Below are 20,708 nucleotides of genomic sequence, written 5' to 3'. Positions count from 1 at the left end.
CTTGCAGCTCTTATCAGCCACATGACCTCCGAAGGCATCTCTTTTCTTACTATCTTTAATCCCTTTGACAGTCCATGTGAACTCATTCCATTAGGAACAACAACAAATAGGTTCACATCAACCTTTCAGGCATTATCTCATCTCATCCCTTGAAAACCAGAGTTGCCATTTGTCCAGCCTTTAGCTGCTCATTTTTTTTTGGGGTTCTTTTTTAGCTGCCCAAGGAAAAACATGCATTAACAGATAACCAACAATAACTAATCTATAATATTTCATCAAATATCATATCTGTAATATTTCATCAAATATCATATTATATATTAATAATTACCTGCCCTATGTTAATAATTACCAAAGGCGAGGCAATGGACTGATGCTGCTAGCGATTAGCAAGAGCATGGGCTACCTGGATGCTCAAGCGGGCGATGGCGAGCGAACGGCCTTCCGGAGGGCCGAGAAGCGCTACAAGTTCTACAAGCACTCCTCCACCTCCGCCCGCTCTGCCAAACACAGGTCTCCTCCCCTCTCGTCTCTCTCAGGTTATGTATGTGGGTCCATTACCAGGTTTCGTCTATCGTGTTAACCAATCAACAAGAGCCTCTAGATCCATTAGCAAGAGCCCCTGGATTCATCACCTAGCCAGCAATACCACATGGTTTTTTCTCCTTGTTTTTTAACTGTGAATGAAAGTTCTCATGTTTATGTACATGCAATTCTTATAGGTTTTCTCATGCCTCTTCGCATGATGATGCTGTGTCACTTTGGTCTCATAGAGACCCTTGTGGTCTTCATGCAGACTTAGTTACCTTCTCATCAACAGGTGTCGGAATCGTCAAGGACGAAGATCGATCCCAGCCATCAAATCAGCTTGCATTATTTCACGGAATGCAACCCCATAACCGTCATGATCATGACACATCAGCGCGCCGAATTCATTAACTTCTGCAGTGCTGAGTGGTCAGAATCGGCTGCAGTTGCTTGTCATTATCAGAGGCAGAATCTGAAATGTCAAAATCCGGTCCATCTGGTCGTCTCCATCTCAGCTACCTGTCTCTCACTCACCCCGTCCTTGACGGCCAGGAAAGGCCAGCAAGAGGCCTTTCCCAATCGAAAACCAGCTTGCGTCTGCCACCGCTCGCTGGGTTTCCTCCCGGGAAAGGCCTCTTGCTGGCACCCAACCCAACTTGAAATGATACTTTGCATGATGCCGAATCATTCACCCAACATTAATAATTTGCCATGATGGCAAATCATTCACTCAACATTAATAATGTAGCACAATTGCACGATGCTGAAACCTAGCATACTGGAGTCTTTGTACTTTGAAAACACCCACTCGAGGCATGCCACCATTTGCCTCAAAGCTGGTCTAGAAAAAGTATATCCTTGATTGGAAGTGATCAAGAGATGATGCCTTATTAAGAACATGGGCCCTTTAAAGGGATAGCGCCGCATGTTGTGTGAATGACTATGTGGTTGGGAAAAATTTGAATCGAACAGTTTGGAAGTTTATTCGGAGATATATGTCAATAATGCATGCAACACTGGATCCCATGGCTACTCTGAAGGTTGATTGGATATATGAGCTAAGATGAGTACATGAGAACAAAGATGATCTGCCATGGAGTCACCCTCATCCATAGAAAGAAGATCCAACTGCCTCTTCAAGTAGGCAACTCTTGCCTCATTGCGTACCTGATACATTGCTTCCAATGTGTCCCATGCAAGCTTCGATGTCTTGCAAGAACTAATGTGCGGAATAATAGTCCTTTTCACTGAAAGGGCTATCAGTGACATGGCCTGTGCATCCCTAGAGTCCCATCTCTTCTGCTCTTGTGTGGGAGCAGGTTCTACTTCAGGAGCTCTTTGAGCACCTTCCCTTTGAGGCGTGGCTGGTTGTATGGTAAGTGGGCGTGTGTCATCACCACACACGATGCCCCAAAGCCCTTTGGCTACCAGCAAATTACGGATCATGAAACTCTAGAGGGAGTAGTTAGATCCATCCAACTTGTCCTCCTGGGTGAGCACACCAAATAAATCTGTAGCATTTTGAGCCATTTCAACAAAATATACCTGCAAGCAAACCAAGCACCAATGTGCATTGCCAGGCAACCAAATGTCCTGTGCAAATGTTTGTTTGCAAACTGAAGCAAGTGTAAACCTGCACCGAATTGTCCAATTACACACAATGTGTATACATATGCGACAAATCACAGCTGTAATGTCCAATTACATGCTCCAATCTGAAAAGCCCCAATTTTTATGCACTCCAATTGCTTCAATGTGTAGTTAATTGGCCAATTTTCACAAAAGCCCCAAATTTTTGCAACTGAAAGAGGCTCAATTTGCTGATTTTGACCTCAATTTTGAAAACCCCCAAATTTAGACAAAGATGGCTGATTATGCAAACAATGGCAAAAGCCCTAAAATTGATCGGCTAATTGGCTTTCAATTTTTGCAAAAATGAGAAAAACCCCAAAATGTTTGACTGAATGGCTTTGATTCTCACAAATGCCTTTGACAAAATCTCCAATTGACAATGAATGTCACACAGAATGCCCTGATTTCAGAAAACCCCAAACATAATGAAAAGTCCCAAATTTCTGTAATGATTGGCTTTGACTCTTACCCAATGGATGGAATTTGATGAAGCCTTCAATTTGCAAGATTCCCAAGATTAACTCTCTGTGTAAGACTCGCGGGGGGAGGGAAACGGAAGGAAGCAGGAGACTAGTAAGTGTGTGGGCATTGTAAGGGCGGGAAGAGAGGGCACATGGATAAGCAGATGGTTGGATTCAGGGACTGAAGCCCAGAGCTCACACGACACGGGATGCAAACCACATGAACACCGGAAGCACAAACGAAACCGTCGAGGGCTGGTGGGCGAGGGTTGGGCGGAGCAGTGGAATTGATCTGTTGAAGGCGGTGGGCGGCGCGAGTGCCTAGCGCCAAGTGGACAAGTTGTGTACGCAAGGCACAGCCACCGGTTGCAGCCGGGAACGAAAGTACAGCTTTGGACGTTGGAGTTTGGCTGCCGCCGGCAAAGAGCACGGCAGGCTGGCATGGACGGGAGCAGGCTGTGTCGAAGGGCGCCAGACGGAAAATGCGAGTGCCGAATAGGCTGAGGCGGCGACGGGCGGTCGGAACTGGTCGTGAAGTATCGTGGCCGGCTGAGGCGTTTGAAACGGGAGGTGCCGCCTGTGGGCTGAGCGGCGGCGGTGCTCTCCCCACTAGTGCCGCCGGCTATGGGCGGCCGAAACGGGCGGACGGAAGCAAGCAGGCGACGGAAAAACCACAGCGACGGACGGACTGGCTCCGTCGACGGAATTTTGCAGGCGACGGACAGAACTGTGCAAGCAACGGAATTTCACAGTTGTCGGACGGACACTCGCAGTTTGTTGCAGATTTTAGGGACAGAACTTCACAGGCAGCCCCCAGCTCTGATACCAATTGTTGGTGTTGGACTCACACACACAAACCTGCACATTAGGGTTAGGTGCAGGATGGAGAAGCTCACATAGAAATACGAGAGAGAGAGAGAGAGAGAGAGAGAGAGAGAGAGAGAGAGAGAGAGAGAGAGAGAGAGAGCCAAAAGTGTGGTAGCCACAAAATGCAAGTCAACCCTTGCATGTGTGTCACATCCATATAATATAGAAGTACAAAATATTATATGTAGAGTGTCCTTTCACACTTGATATCCAAGGGGAAAAACCACATGGGAAAAAGTGCCCTTGGTTAAGCCCTGTTCACACATAGCACTACCATAAGTGAGCATATGCCTATACAACCGCTTGGCAAAGTCAACGCAGAAGGGAAAATCTTCATCGGCACATCATCAGGAAGTCTTTATACTTCAAAAAAATTATCTAATTTATGAATGAGTCAAGGGATCTCTGCACGGGAAGTCCTCTAAAAACTGAACTTGTGTTCTTTTTGTATTTACTGGTTGTTTTTCTTTTTGTATTTACTGGTTGTTTTAAAAGGTTCTATCATTTCTGTCGGGTTGTCTTGGTGAGTAGATGTAGGTTGTCATTTGCTGGTCAAGCTCCTATATCAGGCCCAACATGAGAGTATGGGTGTAGGTGCCATTGTCTCCTTGAAAGGAAACCTTGGTCTCTGATTCTTTCGCAAAGACCATACTTTGGCGAGCCTTTGAGAAATGCTCATACCTGAGCCTGTGAATCTAAAGCGGAGAACATGCCTTGTTCTTGCTATAGTGGAGTACGTGTTACAGGCTGGAGGCCAACTCATTATGACTATTGAAGGTCTTTTCAAGCATCTCCACCTTCGCTCCGAAGGGGGGTTTGTGTCTCATGTATTTGAGTCGAGCAATATTCTCTCTCTGAGCTTTGTCACATCTCTCTCTCTCTCTCTCTCTCTCTATCTATATGACATTTCAGCTCTTATTACTTTCTTTGATTTTTATTTTTAGTACCCATGATGATGTATTTCATGGACATGATGTAACCCTTTGGTCTCATAGGTCATTTTGGCCTTTTGTAGACGTTAATACAACTCTCTCTCTCTCTCTCTCTCTCTCTCTCTCTCTCTCTCTCTGCCTCGCCATCGCCTATGTATCACATATTACACCCCCATTATGGTATTGGTTGGAGCTAGACAGATTTGCATTGCATTCTTGTATACCCTACGCATATAGGTTGCATACTGAGCCTCTAGCAGTAGTGCTTCATCCATCACACCCCCCCACTAGCTCAGCTTTTTCATAGTTTATTTCATGTTCATTTTGTCCTTTTTTTTTCCTGGACATCCAAAGGACATTGACAGTTGTACATTGATTTGTCTCATAGGTCGAGTTCGGCCTCTAGTAGACGTTAATACAGCTTTCTTTCTCTCTCTCTCTCTCTCTCTCTCTCTCTCTCTCTCTCTCTTTACGCACACAATGGACATCTGCCATCCACCATAGATAATCCTTTTTGATCTTGCAACCCTAAACCAACATAACCTACCTTCTGGATGTGAAAGTGCTCTTTTTCAAGAAGCTTTTCAACCTATATACCATGTCTCATCTGTTTGTATCTTGATGGATCATGGGAACACGATTGTAGGTAGACAAAGGCTTTTATGGCTTTCAATTTTCACCCGTGAGGGTGGTTCTTGTAAAGAAATGTCAGTTTTCATTTCTATTGCTGGCATGGGCTTTACATACTAAAGCTTTCTACGACTTTGGTATCTGCTGTGGAATAATGTAGAATTTGCTAGGCATATGAATTGTTGTTATTTGTAAATTGTTCATTAGATGTTCTTCTACACATTACTTGTCTACATGCTTGTAAATAGAAAGTTGGATCTGAAAAGGTAAATAAACTTTACTTGTTGCCTCTAAAAAGCTGTTTAAATCTATATGTAAAGTTTTGAAACTGTTTGCACCATTCAGATCAGCAAGAAAGGGGCATCATTTTTTTTGAGTTTACATTTTTAACGCTATTGTACAGCTTACCGCTGATAGTCCATCTACTACCCTTTCCACATTTTCATCACTATTTCTGCAAGTTATTTAGTGAGCTGCTTGGAAGCTTCAATGCCTATCTATTAAACAAGAGCTGGAGATCTCTGTTAAAACGTGTTCTTTTCAGGGATTCAGTGCCACCAACAGATTTGTCGGAAGTGCTAGATTTCCGTAGGATCAAGAGCTTTGGAGTGACATCGGAAAATGGTATAACAAGGGTTGATATGGGGTTGCATTGGCCTGTTTTCATTATTGAGAAACATCCTGGTATGACATCTTGTTCAGACAACTTCTGAATGCTTCCATACACTTATATTTAGTGTTCACGAGGAGTAAGCTTTCATGGTTTTTTTTGGGCATTATTCTTGGCTTGTGTTTAGGATTTTACTTCATTCCAGAAGCCTTAGATATGGAGGAGCAGTTGCACTGGATTAAAGAGAGTTTAACAAATTTCCCCCAACCTCCAAATCGAACCAATCATACTGCTTTTTATGGACCCATATCTGATTTGTGGAATAGATCTCAAAATGGGGAGGCGATGGAACAAATGAGAGAAAGGAATGGGAGTCATGAAATTTCCCAAATTTCAGCTCCAAAAGGGAGTTGCATTTTATCTACATCAACTTCAAGAGCATCTACAGAATCAGCCCATTTGGATGAGATGTCTGTCACAACTAAAAGTGGTCCAGATCAAGTTTCTCACGGAAGCTATTCGAATGGTGATATTGACAGGAGGCATTTAACTGATCAACATCTGGGTAACAACAGCTCAGTGGTGTCCAAAACAATACCTATGAAAATTCTCCTGCGCAAACTGCGGTGGGCCACACTTGGATTGCAATTTGACTGGTCAAAGGTTTGGCTTCACTTTGTTAAGTTTGGTGTATTCCCTAAGCTTTTAATTTGCCTACATCTTATTGCAATTTAACGTTCAATTGTTGGCTGCTGACTTTAGAAATTTAATTGCTTAAAGCTGCACACTTCAAACCACTTGTTGAGTTCACCTGGTTTTGGGTTTTTTGGAAGCACTTTTCCCTATGCTTCAGCATATCCCAAAATTTCATTGAGAAGTCAAACAGTTTATTTGCTTTATTGTGGCTTATGAAGGTATGCACAGTTGGCTGTGTGATTGTGTGAAGCATAAAGCTTCTCTGGAGCATAAAGCTCCAAGCATTCGTTGCCTGCATTCCACCAATTAATGACTGGAACATAGGTCTCTCTTCTAGTGGCATGCGAAAGGCGGGTCTTGCTTGAAGAGAAGGTTGCATAGAAGAAGCATTATCTTCAATCCTTTTGCTTTGTGGTGGTCTATGGCTGTCTCCACAAGCTTTGGACTGTTTCCTCTCGTCTGCTCAACAGCTGAGAATAGCAAGCAGCCCCCTGCATAAAGCCAGTCTTCAACTAGAATCCCTTACAGAGAGAAAAGTCTTTGCCAACTCAGTAGGGCTAACTCCGGGTGCTTCAAAAGTTCTGCCTCTTAAGCCTCCAAGAATTCCTGAGAATCAGACTTCAAATCATTGAGTTAGCTGTGCTAGCTCAGTATTCTTTAGCTCTATGCTCTGCCTGCCTCTTAGCCCCCAAGAATATCTGAAAATCACACTTCAAATAGGGATCCCCCTTTTGATTCAGCTGTGCAAGCTCTGTATTCTCCAGCTCCAAAAGAAGCTTGTCAGTTGCGCCATCGGTTCTTTTATGCCTCTTTCTCCAGGCATTCAACTTGTTGCTTCAAGGCATCTTGATCTGAGATGTCAACCCCACTATCGCAACCATTGGGCGCATGCTATGCTAGGTGTTATGCTGAAAACCAAGCAAAAATAAAAAAGTTAATTGCATGTTTGGCTGAGTCAGTGAAGCTGGAACTCCCCCCTGCGCAACTGCACCTGCCCGCCGTCGCCTCCCTTCTCCTGCGTGCAGCCCTCCCTCCCTTGTCTCCACTGCTCCTGTGCGCAGCCCCTCTCCATCTCCTCCCACCAGTGCCCCCTCTCCGCCCCCCCCCCCTTTCCCTTGCGTCAGCTCTGTTCCTTTTCCGCCTCAGCCCTGCCAGTGCCTCCCTCGCCGCAGCCTCATCTAAGCCCTCGCTTCCTTTTCTCCTCCTCGCCTCCGTGCACAGCCCACTAGGCTGTGTGCCGTCACCTTGCTGCGTTTTCCCTTCCGCACTCTCCCCCCCCTCTACCTTCTTCCCTGTCTTCCTGGTCATGTGCTTTTAGCTTTCGGGCTTTTTTCTGTGGCAAGATTCGGCAACTTTTGGTCTTGAAGTTAGAAACGCAGGAGGACTCCATGGCAGCTGCTCCGTCATCCGTGACCGAGGCTGCCGTCCCTTGCCTCTCTTTTTCAGAAGTGCATCTCCAGCTCCTTGCTTTGATAGTCGCTTCTTTGGAGGCCTCCACCTTGGTATGCAAGATTGCTCAGTGCGCGGACAGCTCAGGGATCTGTTCCACGCAAGCCCTCTTGGTGCGCCTGGAAAGATCACTGATATTCATCCCTTGGGGCGTGGCTACTATCAGGTTGTGTTTGATTTGCATGTAGCTTTGGACAGAGTCATGCAGTTGAGGCCCGTCGCACTGCGTACGCCCATACCTTCTTTGCGAGGTGGCAGCACAGCTTCGACCTGGTGTTTGAACCTTTGGCTGGCATCTCAAGCTTTCCTGTGACAATTTGCTTTCCAGGTCTTAGGAAGGAATACCTTCCTCCCCTTCCGGCTATAGGTGGTGCCGTTGGGATAGTGATGGAATCCCCCTATACCGCTGCTTGGGTTCGTGCTCAAACGGCTGGGATTCCATCCCTTCGTATTTGCATAGCCTCTCTGGAGTCGGTGCCTCGTGCTATGTTGCTTCCTTGCCTTCAGGGGGACCCTATTTTGAGAGGGTTGAGTACTTCGGCCTCTCGGGCCAATGTTTTATCTACCGACAGATGGGACACCTCGCTAGAGCTTGTCCTCGCCGGTAGTCTAGGGGGATGCCTCTAGTGGTCCCCCTTGTGGCCCCAGTTCAGATCCTCCTCAGCGGTTGGGGGGGACATAGGCCCCCAGGTTCTAGAGCACCAGGACCCGACCTCGGTTGAGCCCAGTGGAGGAGAGTGGTAGATTGCTAGCCCGAGACACAACCGTTGGCCGACTTCCAATGCAGAGCGGCGCCACCAGGCACGCTAGGCTTGCAGGAAACAAGAGGATATGGTTGTGTTAGAGAACCATTATGAGCATTTATCGCAGCCCAGGCCCCCCCCCCCCCCCCCCCTAAAAAAAAAAATCCGGAGACCGTTACCTCATTGAGATCCTTCTCCAGGTTTTCTATTTTCCAAGGAGCTCTCTGTCCCTTAAGAGTCTTCAGCGGGCTTCGACCATGCAGCCCTGCCGTTTCCCCTTCCCAACCCCCCTTCTTAGCCCTTGCCATTCCCCGTCATCCCCCCCCATCCACAATAAAAAAATAAAAAAATCTGTTACATGCGTGGACACCTTTCGAGGAACATGTAGATGCAAAACGCAAACAAGAGATGTAGATGCAAAACGCAAACAAGAGAAGGGAGAGAGAGAGCTGTATTTTCAGTATATTCATTATATACAAAAAGGTACAGTCGTTGGCAGCCCTAGGCTACCCACAAAAAGGTGGAACACTTTCCTACCTAACCTATTCAATGACCGAACACCCGAAGAGATGTCAGATAACAAGCAATGAGCCATGCGCCGCCTTATATAGGCCTTTGAAGGTCATGTGGATTGGCCGACCTGTCGTCGGCCAAGTCCTTGGACACAAAATAATCTTTTGCTGCTGGCATCCTCTGATAAGTCCGTTATCTGCTGGCCGATAGGAACATGGTCCCGCTACAGTGCCTTCCATGCCTTTTTACAGTTGCTGAAGCTCCTGAACCTAGGCTTTTTCTGTTGCCTTTCAGGGATTAGCCCTGGGATGAGCATGTCCATGTGCATGCACATGACATCCCCTTCTGCTAAACTTGACGATGGGATTCCAACTTCTGACCTTGGATGACTGTCATCATCCCTTTTTCTCCTCATGGACTCGCACATGGTCATCCTTCCCTTCTTGGCAACCTTTTCACTGAAAACCTTGCCTTGTCTTTGACTCCACACCAAATTTGATGAAGATCTGTGCATCTGTTCCATTTTGTCCCCTTGCCTTCTTGCCCTGTCCTTAAACACTTTCTTTGGTCCTCTCTTTTCTTGAGTATCGAGTTTGGCATTCTCACTCCACCCCTTGGATGATCATCATCCCTTGGAACCGTTTTCTTGAAAGCCTTTCTGGGTATGTCCCAAGTCGCATCCGACTCACAGGGTTGCCATTCCCCGTGGGTCTTGTGTAACACCACCAATGAACCTCCTGGGAACTTCTTCCATGTCTTGTGCTACTCTCCTTGGACTGTGCACCTTCATCTTGGACGACATCAATGTTTAGCATTGTTGAACTTGAAGCTTTGATTCCAATGTCACGTGTGCGGAAGCTCTGTGTCTTCTTTCAGCCCTAAACACCTTTCCAGGAACATGTAGATACAAAACGCAAGAGAGAAGGGATAGAGATAGTTGTATTTTCAGTATATTCATAATGTACAAAAAGGTAACAGTCTTTGGTAGCCCTGGGCTGCCCATGAAAAGGTGGAACTCTTTCCTACCTAATCTATTCTATGACCCAACACCCGATGTCAGATAACAAGCAATGAGCCATGTGCCGCCTTATATAGGCCTTTGAAGGTCATGTGGACTGGCCGGCCTGCTGTCGGCCAAGTCCTTGCACACAAAATAATCTTTTGCTGCCGACATCCTCTGATAAGTCCTTTATTTGCTGGCTGACAGGAATCTGGTCCCATGACAGTGCCTTCCATGCCTTTTTACAGCTGCTGAAGCTCCTGAATCTAGTCTTTTTCTGTTGCCCTTCAGGGATTAGCACTAGGATGAGCAGCCGTGTGCATGCACATGACACAATCTTTGCCTCTGCACTGACTCTCTCTCGAGCAGTTCCCTCTGCTCCAGTTGTTTCGAAACACACCCCCCCCCTCCTTTCTCCTTTTCCACCTCTCCGGAGCATTCCTGCCGCCCTCCGGCTGCGCTTGATCCGGAGCGGAGGCAGCCGGCTAGTTGAGTCTGTTGTTTGATCCATCGCTTTACGGAGCCAGTAGAGATAACCATCGCTGCCAATCCGCTGCGTGCTCTCCCTCCAGAGTCGCAAGGTGCCCCCCCAAGGGTGTTGGGGCAGTTCGTTGACTACAATTTCTTCCGATGCCTTCCATCGAAGGAGCTGGTATGTTCGAGGAGATGGTGGCTCCCTTTCGTATATTTGTGGTGTTATATTACTCCAGATCTTCCATTGTAACATGCAGCGGAATTATGCGTAGATGAAGGATCCTGTACACAAAGTCTCACACCGCCTTCTTTATCCTGAGTTTCGCGAGTCTTTAGCAATCCACTTATCACTTCACAATTTAAGAGATGAGAGAGAAAGAAAGAAAGAAAGAAAGTTGTATTAACGTCTTCAAAAGGCCAAAATGACCTATGAGACCAAAAGGTTACATCATATCCATGAGGTACATCATCCTGGGTACAAAATAGTAATAAAGAAAGATAACAAAAAATCTAGAACTTTAAAATCTGATCTAGGTACATGAGCAAAGAGCTCTCATATCACCCTAATACATCCCTCATGGGCCGCTGTGACATGGTGCTCAAGGTGGTAAAACTGAGCTGGCGCGAGAAGGTCCTGCGATGATGGGAGATGATGGCCCGGATCTTCCTGTGGCCGTGGGCGAGGGCCATGGGGTTTGGGGCGTTGAGCTCTGCATAACTCAGTGGCTTTGTCGAGTGTCACACCTCTCGGCCGAGCTCCTACACTAGCCTGTGGTCTGGGTATGATGGGTGGATCGGCCCTTGGAGTGCTGGTATGGAAGAGGTCGGTGAGAACTCTCTGTGCTGGTCCTTGGGCAAGTACAGCTGATCTGGATCTCACTAAGGACTCCCTGTATGGACGGATGATGAACCCATCCTCTGTCAGGCATAGGAGGTGATCTCTGTAGAAGGCCGTCTTCGTCCCCAGTGGATGACTAGGTGAACTCCATGTCCTCTGAGTATCCACTTTGACAATGTCCTTCCTGATAACCGTGTTCCGCTCTGTGCGGCTGAGAGAAAATGGCGGGGCCTCTATGCTGTACTGGAAGGGGGGGAGTGCCTCCATCTGCATACTGTGCATGCCAAACCAAGTGCCTACCTGTGCATACCAGCACTCTGTATCTCCTTCAAGTGTCAACTGTCTCGAGGACTCCAGGGCTAGCCGGGGGTATCTATCAAGTGGAAGCTCCCATAGCCTATGCCAGTATGTCACTGTCTGGAATAGAGCCTCTGTCACTATCGGTGTAGCGCCCATCTCTGCCCGCACAATCTCATGTGGCACTGATGGTTTACTCCTAATCATGCGTGAGATCATCGCCACTAGGGGCCTCTCCATCGGCTTCCACCCATCATATACCTCCTTTGTATCTGTCTCGGCCGGCTCTCCCCTCTGTCTCCTCCTGTGGTATAAGCTAGGACCCCAGATGGGGGCACCATACAGTAGTGCAGGTGTAACTAGAGATAGATCTGTACACCTTATTGGGTCCCAAATTACCCACTGAAGGGCCCCCTCCTATTGCTAAGAGTATTTGGTTTATTATCTTTGAAGAGAATGAATGTATGACTGACTTTGGACTCTAGATAAGACAAACACAAGACCTTTGAAAGACCAAGAGTCGGGCTGAACTGTACCCGGCTGTAGAAGCACCAATGATGACCGATCTCAATGCCAATGCACTCTTCCAATGGAATGTAGGAAGGCTGCAAACCGAGGCTGAGAGAGGGGCTGCTTTGGGACTGTTCTAGGTTGAGTTTATGGTCTATGAATGAATGAACAAGTTGCGTTTACCTTCACCAAGATGGCTGTAGCAAACGATGTGAGGTATGAATGCTGAAAACTGCTCAAAGGCTGAAAACGCAAGAACTGAAGCGCTTCCTTCCTTGGGCTGAATTCGGGCTGCTGCGTTTTGATGATGTATGCTTCTAGATGCTCAAGTGATGATACTCCCACTGTTGTGGACTGAATCGCTTATGAGATGATGATGAGATACTATGGAATGAACTAAGCGATGCTATTTGTTGATGGACTCACACACTCACACACACCAATGTTTCCACCAGATTAGGGTTAGGTGCAGGAAGAAGAAGCTCACACAGAAATGAGAGTGTAACATGCAACGGAAGTTTTCGTATTGGAGGATCCTGTCACACAAATGCTCGCACTGTCTTCTGTATCCTGAGCTTCGCGAGTTCAGCAATCCACTTTTAAGACTTGAAACTTTAAGAGATTTGAGAGAGAGAGAGAGAGAGAGAGAGAGAGACTGTACACCGTATGGGGTCCCGAATTACCCACTGAAGGGTCCTCTATCCCGTTATTGGAATAGTATTTGCTTTATTATCTTTGAAGAGACTGATAGTGTGACTGACGATAAGCCAAACGCAAGATCTCTGAAGACCAAGAGTCGGGTTGAACTGTACACGGCTGTAGAAGCACCAATGATGTCCAATCTCGAGCCGCTACATGGACTCTATCTTGAGGATCTGTGATCCTAGCTAATGGAAAATGAGCAGTAAATTGATGAATGAACTGATTAACTGCTAAATGATCACACTTACCATCATACTTACTAAAATTTGGTTGACTGTGAATGACGGTAGTTGATGCTGCGGACTGCTGGCTTCTGGCACTTGAGGCGGGGGAAACTGAAGAGAGGTGCTGGTATCTTAGATGAATGGCCTCCTTTTCTCTTTGGTGCTCGAGTAACATACGTTCTCGATTGAGCTCTCATTGGTGCTCCCGAGCGGCGAGTTCAGCTTGATGCCGGTCTTCTTCGATCTTGCGTTGGGCTTCCTCATAGTCCCGTATATCTACTTTTTCTTGTTGTTTTCTTGCCTCTGCTTCTGCTTTTTCTTCTCTCCGTCTAGCCTCGTCTTCTCTTCTTTGTTGTTCCATCTGGAAGAAGAGGGAGATGTAGTGGGGGGTTGCTGGAAGGGGAGGAGGACGTGCTGCTGTTGCCTCCAAGAGTTGGAGACGTTCCATGAGAAGCTGGTTCTGAGCGCTAAGGAGAGCTATGGTGTCTGCTGTAGTAGTCGGAAGAGCAAGGTCTCCTTCGGGGGAGACGTCTTCCGGCTAATGGGTACTCTCCTCTGTAGACATGATGCTAAAGTCGGTGGTCGTGCCAAAACGCAACCTGACCATCCAAGGATGCCCTCACACTAGGATACGGTGTGTGTGGACAAGCTGAATCTATACCAATCTCGAGCCTATGCACTCTTCCCAATGGAATGAGGAAGGGATGCAAAGCTGAGGCTGAGAGAGGGGCTGTTTGGGACTGTTCTAGGCTATGTATGAATGCTGCGTTTTACCTTCACCAAGTGGCTGGAGCAAAACGATGAATAGATGAATGCTGAAAACTGTATGGATGCAGAAAACGCAAGGTTGAATGATGGCTGAATGCTGAAACTGCTGCGTTTTGCTGATGCAGGGGCTGAATGCTCATGCGTTGATGCGCCTAGGGCTGTAGGATGAAAACGCTGAGGTATGAGTGCTGAAATCTGCAATCGCTTTATGCTCCTTGTGCTGAAGGCTCCAAGCGTTTGATTGCTCTATGCTGAATATGATGAATGAATGAATGAATACCATGCTGGGCTATTTATATGGGTCAGAGGAGCTAGTCGGCTGGCTACAGGGTTGGCCGACTGCTCATGTCCACATAAAATATATAAATGATGTATGAAATGTTTGCATTTGTGGGAAAAATACCAAAAAATTCATAGTAAATATTCTGATAAATACTAGATGGTATCTGGGGTTTCTGCAATGGTCTAGATACAATGAATGAATGATATGCAATATGCAGAATGCTTTCTAAGGCAAACTTTAAGGTTTCTACTGACTCTACATGCATGAATGTATCTCTTCAAGTGGGTTAAGGGACTTGGACTGACTGACTGACTTGCTATAGTTGTTAATGACCTATGTAGCTCGTGCTTGGCTTATCCTGGACTGAGGATTACAATGGGGTCACGGCATACGACAAATATCATCCTGAAAGGTACTAATACTGTTACAATGTTGCACTGATGATGATGAGCCAGTTTGTCACCATGCACTATAGTGCAGAGTGCATGTGACATTCCCTCTTGCTTAGCTTGGCGGCAGGTTCATGGCTTCCAAGTAGTCCGCCAACAACTGGGGGTACTCTTGAAAGAATTCCTCGTCTAGCCATACGGCTTTGTGGGTATCTCGATCTCGGAACTTCGTATAGAACTGATGTATCCGTCGATCGAAACCATGCTTCCAATGATAAAGAAGGATTTTCTCGGGCTCAATGACTTCGGCTTCGTCTATCACGTCTTGCTGTTGTTCATCTGAAACATCAAAAACTTCTAGTCCAACATATGGTTTTAGCCAAGAAACATGGAAAGCATCATGCATCGTCCAACTGTTAGGCAATTTTAACTTCATGGAGACATCACTTAACTTTTTAACTATTGGGAAAGGTCCAAAACTACAGAATGAAAGCTTGGGACAATGTTTGTTCACTTGTTTCAATCTTTGTTTCATGATGCGCAGATAGATGTCAGAATATGCAGCGGAAATGATATCCAAACTTGGGTAGACAAGAGCAAGTAGACTGCAGAAAATAATCAGCACAAGAAACACTGAGAGATGTGTGTAAACTCTTCTCTATACACAAGATCCCGAAGAAACTGAATGAGAAAATGGAGGAGGATGGGGGGGAATATATACAAGCCCATGAGGGCAGTCGGCCAGCTCTGGAAGAGGCCCACGACTGACAAAATGTCCACGACTGCTGAAAAACAGCAGTCGGCCAGCATCTGGTCCCCACATCTGCACAGATCAAGTCGGCCAGCACTCAGATAGCCCACGACTGCTACAGATGCAGTCGGCCAGCCTCAGAGTGGTCCTGGCATCACCTGGCAGCCCTCCAGCCACTAGGAAAAAATGGAAAAAATAGGAAAAAAATACGGGGAGTGTGGAAAAATGATATACGGGCGGGCACACCCACAACGGAGGCCCTGGTGTATACAAATAGACAGGAGATGACTTCTAACACCCCCTCTCAGCTCCTGGCTGTGTAACCAACCCCAGGGAGCTGGAGTGCCGCCTGAGCGTAGCCTGAGGTAGAGACTTCGTGAAGAGGTCCGCCGCATTGTCCTCCGTCGAACAATAAAGTAGCAAGATGTCACCCGCCAAGATCTTCTCACGAACAAAGTGATACTGTATCTCTATATGCTTGGTCCGGGCATGGAAAACCGGGTTCCGAGCAATAGCTATACAACTCTGGTTATCACACTGGATGACTGTGGGCTCCCTCTGTGGAAACCCCATCTCGCCAAGCAGCCTCCGCAGCCATACAACCTCACAAGCAGCACCACAAGCAGCTCGATACTCTGCCTCTGTCGAAGAAAGGGCAATAGTCGGCTGCTTCTTGCTGCTCCAAGAAACCGCTCCTGAGCCGAGGGTAAAAGTGTATCCTGAAGTAGATCTCCTCGTGTCTGGATCTCCTCCCCAATCTGAGTCACTCCAACCTTGGAGCTTGACTCCATTCCCTCCTGTGTAAAAGAGTCCCAGATCCTTCGTACTCTGCAGATACCGCAAGATCCGCAATCCTGCGTCCCAATGAGTCTTCAATGGCGTCTGCATAAAAGAGCTCAACAGCCCCACGGAGAAGCTCAAGTCCAATCTGGTGTTCAGCAACCAGATCAATGAACCAACCAGCTTCCGGTACTGCGAGGCATCAACTGGCTCACAAGGATCTGTAACGGTTAACTTTGTGTTCGGGTCCATCGGCGAAGTAATAGGCTTGCAGTTCTCCATCCCAAAGGCCTCAAGCAACTCATGAACATACCGCTGCTGAGAGACGAAAAACCCCCTCTGGGTCTGCCAGATCTCCAATCCCAAGAAGAAGTGGAGTAAGCCTAAGTCGGTCATCTCAAACTCCTGTGACAAGGCAGCCTTCGTCACTCCGATGTGCTCCACATGACCGCCGGTGAGAATGAGATCATCCACATAAAGGATGATGAGTGTGACCATGCCGCGTTCCCGAAAGAGATACAGGTTCGGATCTGCAACTGATCTCTGGAATCCAGTCCGAATAAAGAAGGAATCAATCTTCTGATTCCAAGCCCGCGGAGCCTGCTTAAGACCATACAAGGCCTTACGTAACCTGTAAACCATCCCTTCCGATCCTGGAACAATGAAGCCTGGAGGCTGCTCAATGTACACCTCCTCCTGCAGGTCACCATTAAGGAACGCCGATTTTACATCCATCTGGTACACGGGCCACCTCTGAGAAGAAGCAAGGGCAAGAACGGTCCGAATCGTGGTCATCCGCGCTGTCGGTGCAAAGGTATCCTCGTAGTCGATGCCTGGCCGCTGAGCATAACCCTTAGCCACGAGCCTGGCTTTGTGTTTGTCCACCGACCCATCAGCCGCGTACTTGGTCTTAAAGACCCATTTGACACCAATGACTGACCGCTTCGACGGCCTCGGTACCAACTCCCAAGTGTTGTTCTTCTCGATGGCGTCAAGTTCCACCTGCATGGCTTCCCTCCAAGTATCCTGTGAAAGGGCTTCCTTTACGGAAGTGGGCTCTTTATCCCGCATGATACGAGACATAAGAGCATAGTTCACCTGAAGAAGCTCCGCCGTGTTGCTTTTATCTCGAACTCGATGTGATCTTCGAGGGCCGTCCTCTGTGGTCCACTCGGAGGGTAGCTCCGTGACACCTGACTCCCGAAGGGTGTCCATCAACCACCTAGGTACTCGAACAGATCGTGGAGCCTCCTGTGGTCGCGGGGGCTCAACTCCAGCTGCGGGCTCAACCTCCTGTGATGACTGAGGTGGATCAACTGGAGTGATAGACTGGGAATCATCATCAGACTCTGGATCTCCAAGAAGTGGCGGCTCCTCGACAGTGGATGCTGGAACATGCTCGTCAAAGACCACATCCCGGCTGACAACAATCTCGTTCCTCCCTGGATCATACAACCTGTATCCCTTGGAAAGAGAGTTATACCCCACAAATACCAGCTTGCGGGACTTGGAGTCAAGCTTCCCCCTCTGCTTCTTCGGAATATGTACATACCCGTCACTCCCAAAGACACGGAAGTGCGAGACATCGGGTTTCCTGCCAAAATATGCCTCAAATGGAGTCATATGGGGTACAGAAGTCGTCGGAGAGCGGTTAATGGTATGGACAGCTGTCGCCACAGCCTCACCCCAAAGTGGACGAGGAAGATCTCGATGCTCCAGCATGGTCCTCGCCATCTCCACCACAGTCCTGTTCTTACGTTCAACAACTCCATTCTCCGAAGGCGATCCGGTATTGGCCAATTCCCTCTTGATGCCATGATCTGCACAAAACCGAAAGAATACAGTCGAGGAGAATTCCCCTCCTTTGTCAGCCCTGAGAGTCTTGACCTGAAATCCAGACTCTTTCTCCACCATCACGTGCCAATCCTTGAACCGAGCAAAAGCCTGGTCCTTCTGTGAAAGAAAGTAGACCCACGTGAATCTGGTACAATCATCAACAAGCAGCATGAAGTAGAGAGATCCTCCCAAGGATGGAATCTGCTGTGGTCCACACAAGTCAGTGTGAATCAACTCCAAAGGTTTCGAAGCCCGCCTGGAAGCCTGCTTCGGAAAGGATTCCCTGTGCTGCTTACCACGTATGCAAGAACTGCAGCGTCCTTGCCTACTACCAACATCTGGCAAGCCAACCACCATCTGGTCCCGGAAGGCGCGCCGCAAAGCATCCACATTTAAGTGGCCAAAACGAAAGTGCCACAAGTCTCCGACCTGAGAGCCTGTCAGTGAGGAGAGTGCAGAGAGTTTGTAGATACCGTTCTCCACACCGCCTTCCCAAACAACTTTGCCTGTCTCACGGTCCCTTAGAGCAACTGAATGCTCCTCAAATTCCACCCGAAAGCCAGTCTTGCATACCTCATGCACTGACAAAAGATGAAAGCCCAGAGCAGGGACATAAAGAACACGGGAAGCATGCTTGCCCCCCTTGCCGTCGGGAATGATCTCCATCCGGCCCTCACTATGAATCGGAATAGTGGAGTTATCACCAATAAAGATACGACCTGACTGCTGCTTCAGATCCAGGAAGAAGTCACGGGATGGAGTCATGTGCCTGGAAGCACCACTGTCGAGAATCCATTCCCGAGTATCCTTTGCGGTGAAGCCAACTGCCTCCTCGCTCGAAGACGATGAATCATCGGAGTCCACCATCTCCAAGTGCACAAATGCCGGAGTCTTCGCAGCTGAGGCTGAGGACTCAGCACTCTTCCCTGTCCGCTTAGGGCACTTCCTCCAGTAGTGGCCTTTCTCACCACAATCATTGCAAGATCTTTCGGCCTTCAGCTTCTCTCGTTCTGGATCAGGCTTCTTCTCGGAAGACTCATCTGGTGAAGCCTTCCCTTTGCCCTTGTTGGTATTACGGCCTTTCGACCGTTGGCCAGTTAAGGCCTCCGAACCTCCGCCGTGAGGAGGGTTCGTGAAACGTTCCTCCTGGTCCAAGACCATTGGCACAAGCTCCTCCCAAGTAATGGTGCTGAGCCTGCCACTCGTGATCAACGAGGAATAGAAAGCGGAATACTGACCAGGCAAGTGGGAAAGTAACGTGATGGCCATATCTTCGGACGATATCTCTTTCCCAGCTTGAAGGACTTCCTGCTGAAGGGCCTGCAGCTTGTTAATGTGTTCCCGCATCGTCGAAGACTTTGCAGGGTTCATAACCCGCATTTGCACTTCCAAGGATATCCGCTTCATGGGTGATACCCTGTTGTACAAAGAAGCCAAGTGCTCCCATATGCCTCTCGCCAGCGTCATGTGCTTCACATGGTTGATCACCTGTGGTGTGCAATTGAGGAATATAAATGACCGGACCCTGGCGTTGACACGGTCCCACATTTGTGCCTGTGCCTCTAGGTCCTTCCTCGCGGATAAAACCCTCCCTTCCTCAGCTTCCGGCCTTGGCACCCCTTTGATAATAAAATCAGCAAGATCATATGACTCCAGAACTGACTCCATCATGACCTTCCAGATGCCATAATTGGACCCGTCCAACTGCCGATCCACTGGGAATGTGGGAAGAGTCGGAATCTTCACGTGCTTCTCTGCCATCTCGAGTAAATCCGCCATCTCGGAGAGTAACCTGAAAGGGTGGGTGGGTGGGAAAAATCAGAAAATCAGAAAATATGCAAGTGGCTGTCCAGCCCCTCTGCCCGCCTTCCTCTTGCACCTTCACTTCCCGTTCAGCCCGAAACAGTCCACCGATCAGCAACCTGTTGCTCCCCCTCTTGCTCAGAAAAACGCCCAAGATCTGCTAGAGCCTAGGGCTCTGATACCATGTCAGAATATGCAGCGGAAATGATATCCAAACTTGGGTAGACAAGAGCAAGTAGACTGCAGAAAATAATCAGCACAAGAAACACTGAGAGATGTGTGTAAACTCTTCTCTATACACAAGATCCCGAAGAAACTGAATGAGAAAATGGAGGAGGATGGGGGGGAATATATACAAGCCCATGAGGGCAGTCGGCCAGCTCTGGAAGAGGCCCACGACTGACAAAATGTCCACGACTGCTGAAAAACAGCAGTCGGCCAGCATCTGGTCCCCACATCTGCACAGATCAAGTCGGCCAGCACTCAGATAGCCCACGACTGCTACAGATGCAGTCGGCCAGCCTCAGAGTGGTCCTGGCATCACCTGGCAGCCCTCCAGCCACTAGGAAAAAATGGGAAAAATAGGGAAAAAATACGGGGAGTGTGGAAAAATGATATACGGGCGGGCACACCCACAACAGAGGCCCTGGTGTATACAAATAGACAGGAGATGACTTCTAACAATAGACCCAATCTCCTTCCTTGAAGTGGACATCTCGTCTAAACTTACTTGCCTGTCTGTGAACTGAACAATGGCCAGGCTCAAAATTGAGGGCCAAACTAGGTTGAGCACCAAACTCAGCGGAATCGACATACTGATCTTCTATGCTATTTAAGTCTTTTCCAGAGATGTTGAGAACGGTAGACTCCTGAATGGTTTGAATGCTGGTCTGTCGACTAAGAACATCTGCTATTGGGTTATGCTGACCAGGGATGTACTTGATCATTCCTCCAACCTGGTGGAAGAGCTGACCCTGTCTAGTGTGCTGATC

At 47.8% G+C, this 20,708-nt stretch overlaps 1 protein-coding gene across 1 annotated transcript in view; it reads left to right on the top strand.

The window, feature by feature from the left end:
• The first annotated feature begins 353 nt into the window (after window positions 1-353).
• LOC147619626 (oxidoreductase, 2OG-Fe(II) oxygenase family protein) overlaps window positions 354-20,708 on the top strand; it is a 37,097-nt gene continuing 16,742 nt past the window's right edge. The window contains exons 1-3 of the mRNA XM_086773299.1: window positions 354-513; window positions 5,595-5,734; window positions 5,848-6,323. Of these exons, the coding sequence (XP_086629425.1) occupies window positions 374-513; window positions 5,595-5,734; window positions 5,848-6,323 (756 nt within the window). The 5' untranslated portion in view covers window positions 354-373. The remainder of the gene's footprint in view (window positions 514-5,594; window positions 5,735-5,847; window positions 6,324-20,708) is intronic.

The sequence above is a fragment of the Cibotium barometz genome, chromosome 33 (assembly GCF_041138505.1).
Source record: "Cibotium barometz isolate CiBa-2024 chromosome 33, ASM4113850v1, whole genome shotgun sequence".
Lineage (NCBI taxonomy): Eukaryota > Viridiplantae > Streptophyta > Polypodiopsida > Cyatheales > Cibotiaceae > Cibotium > Cibotium barometz.
This window is presented reverse-complemented; position numbering and strand designations above follow the sequence as displayed.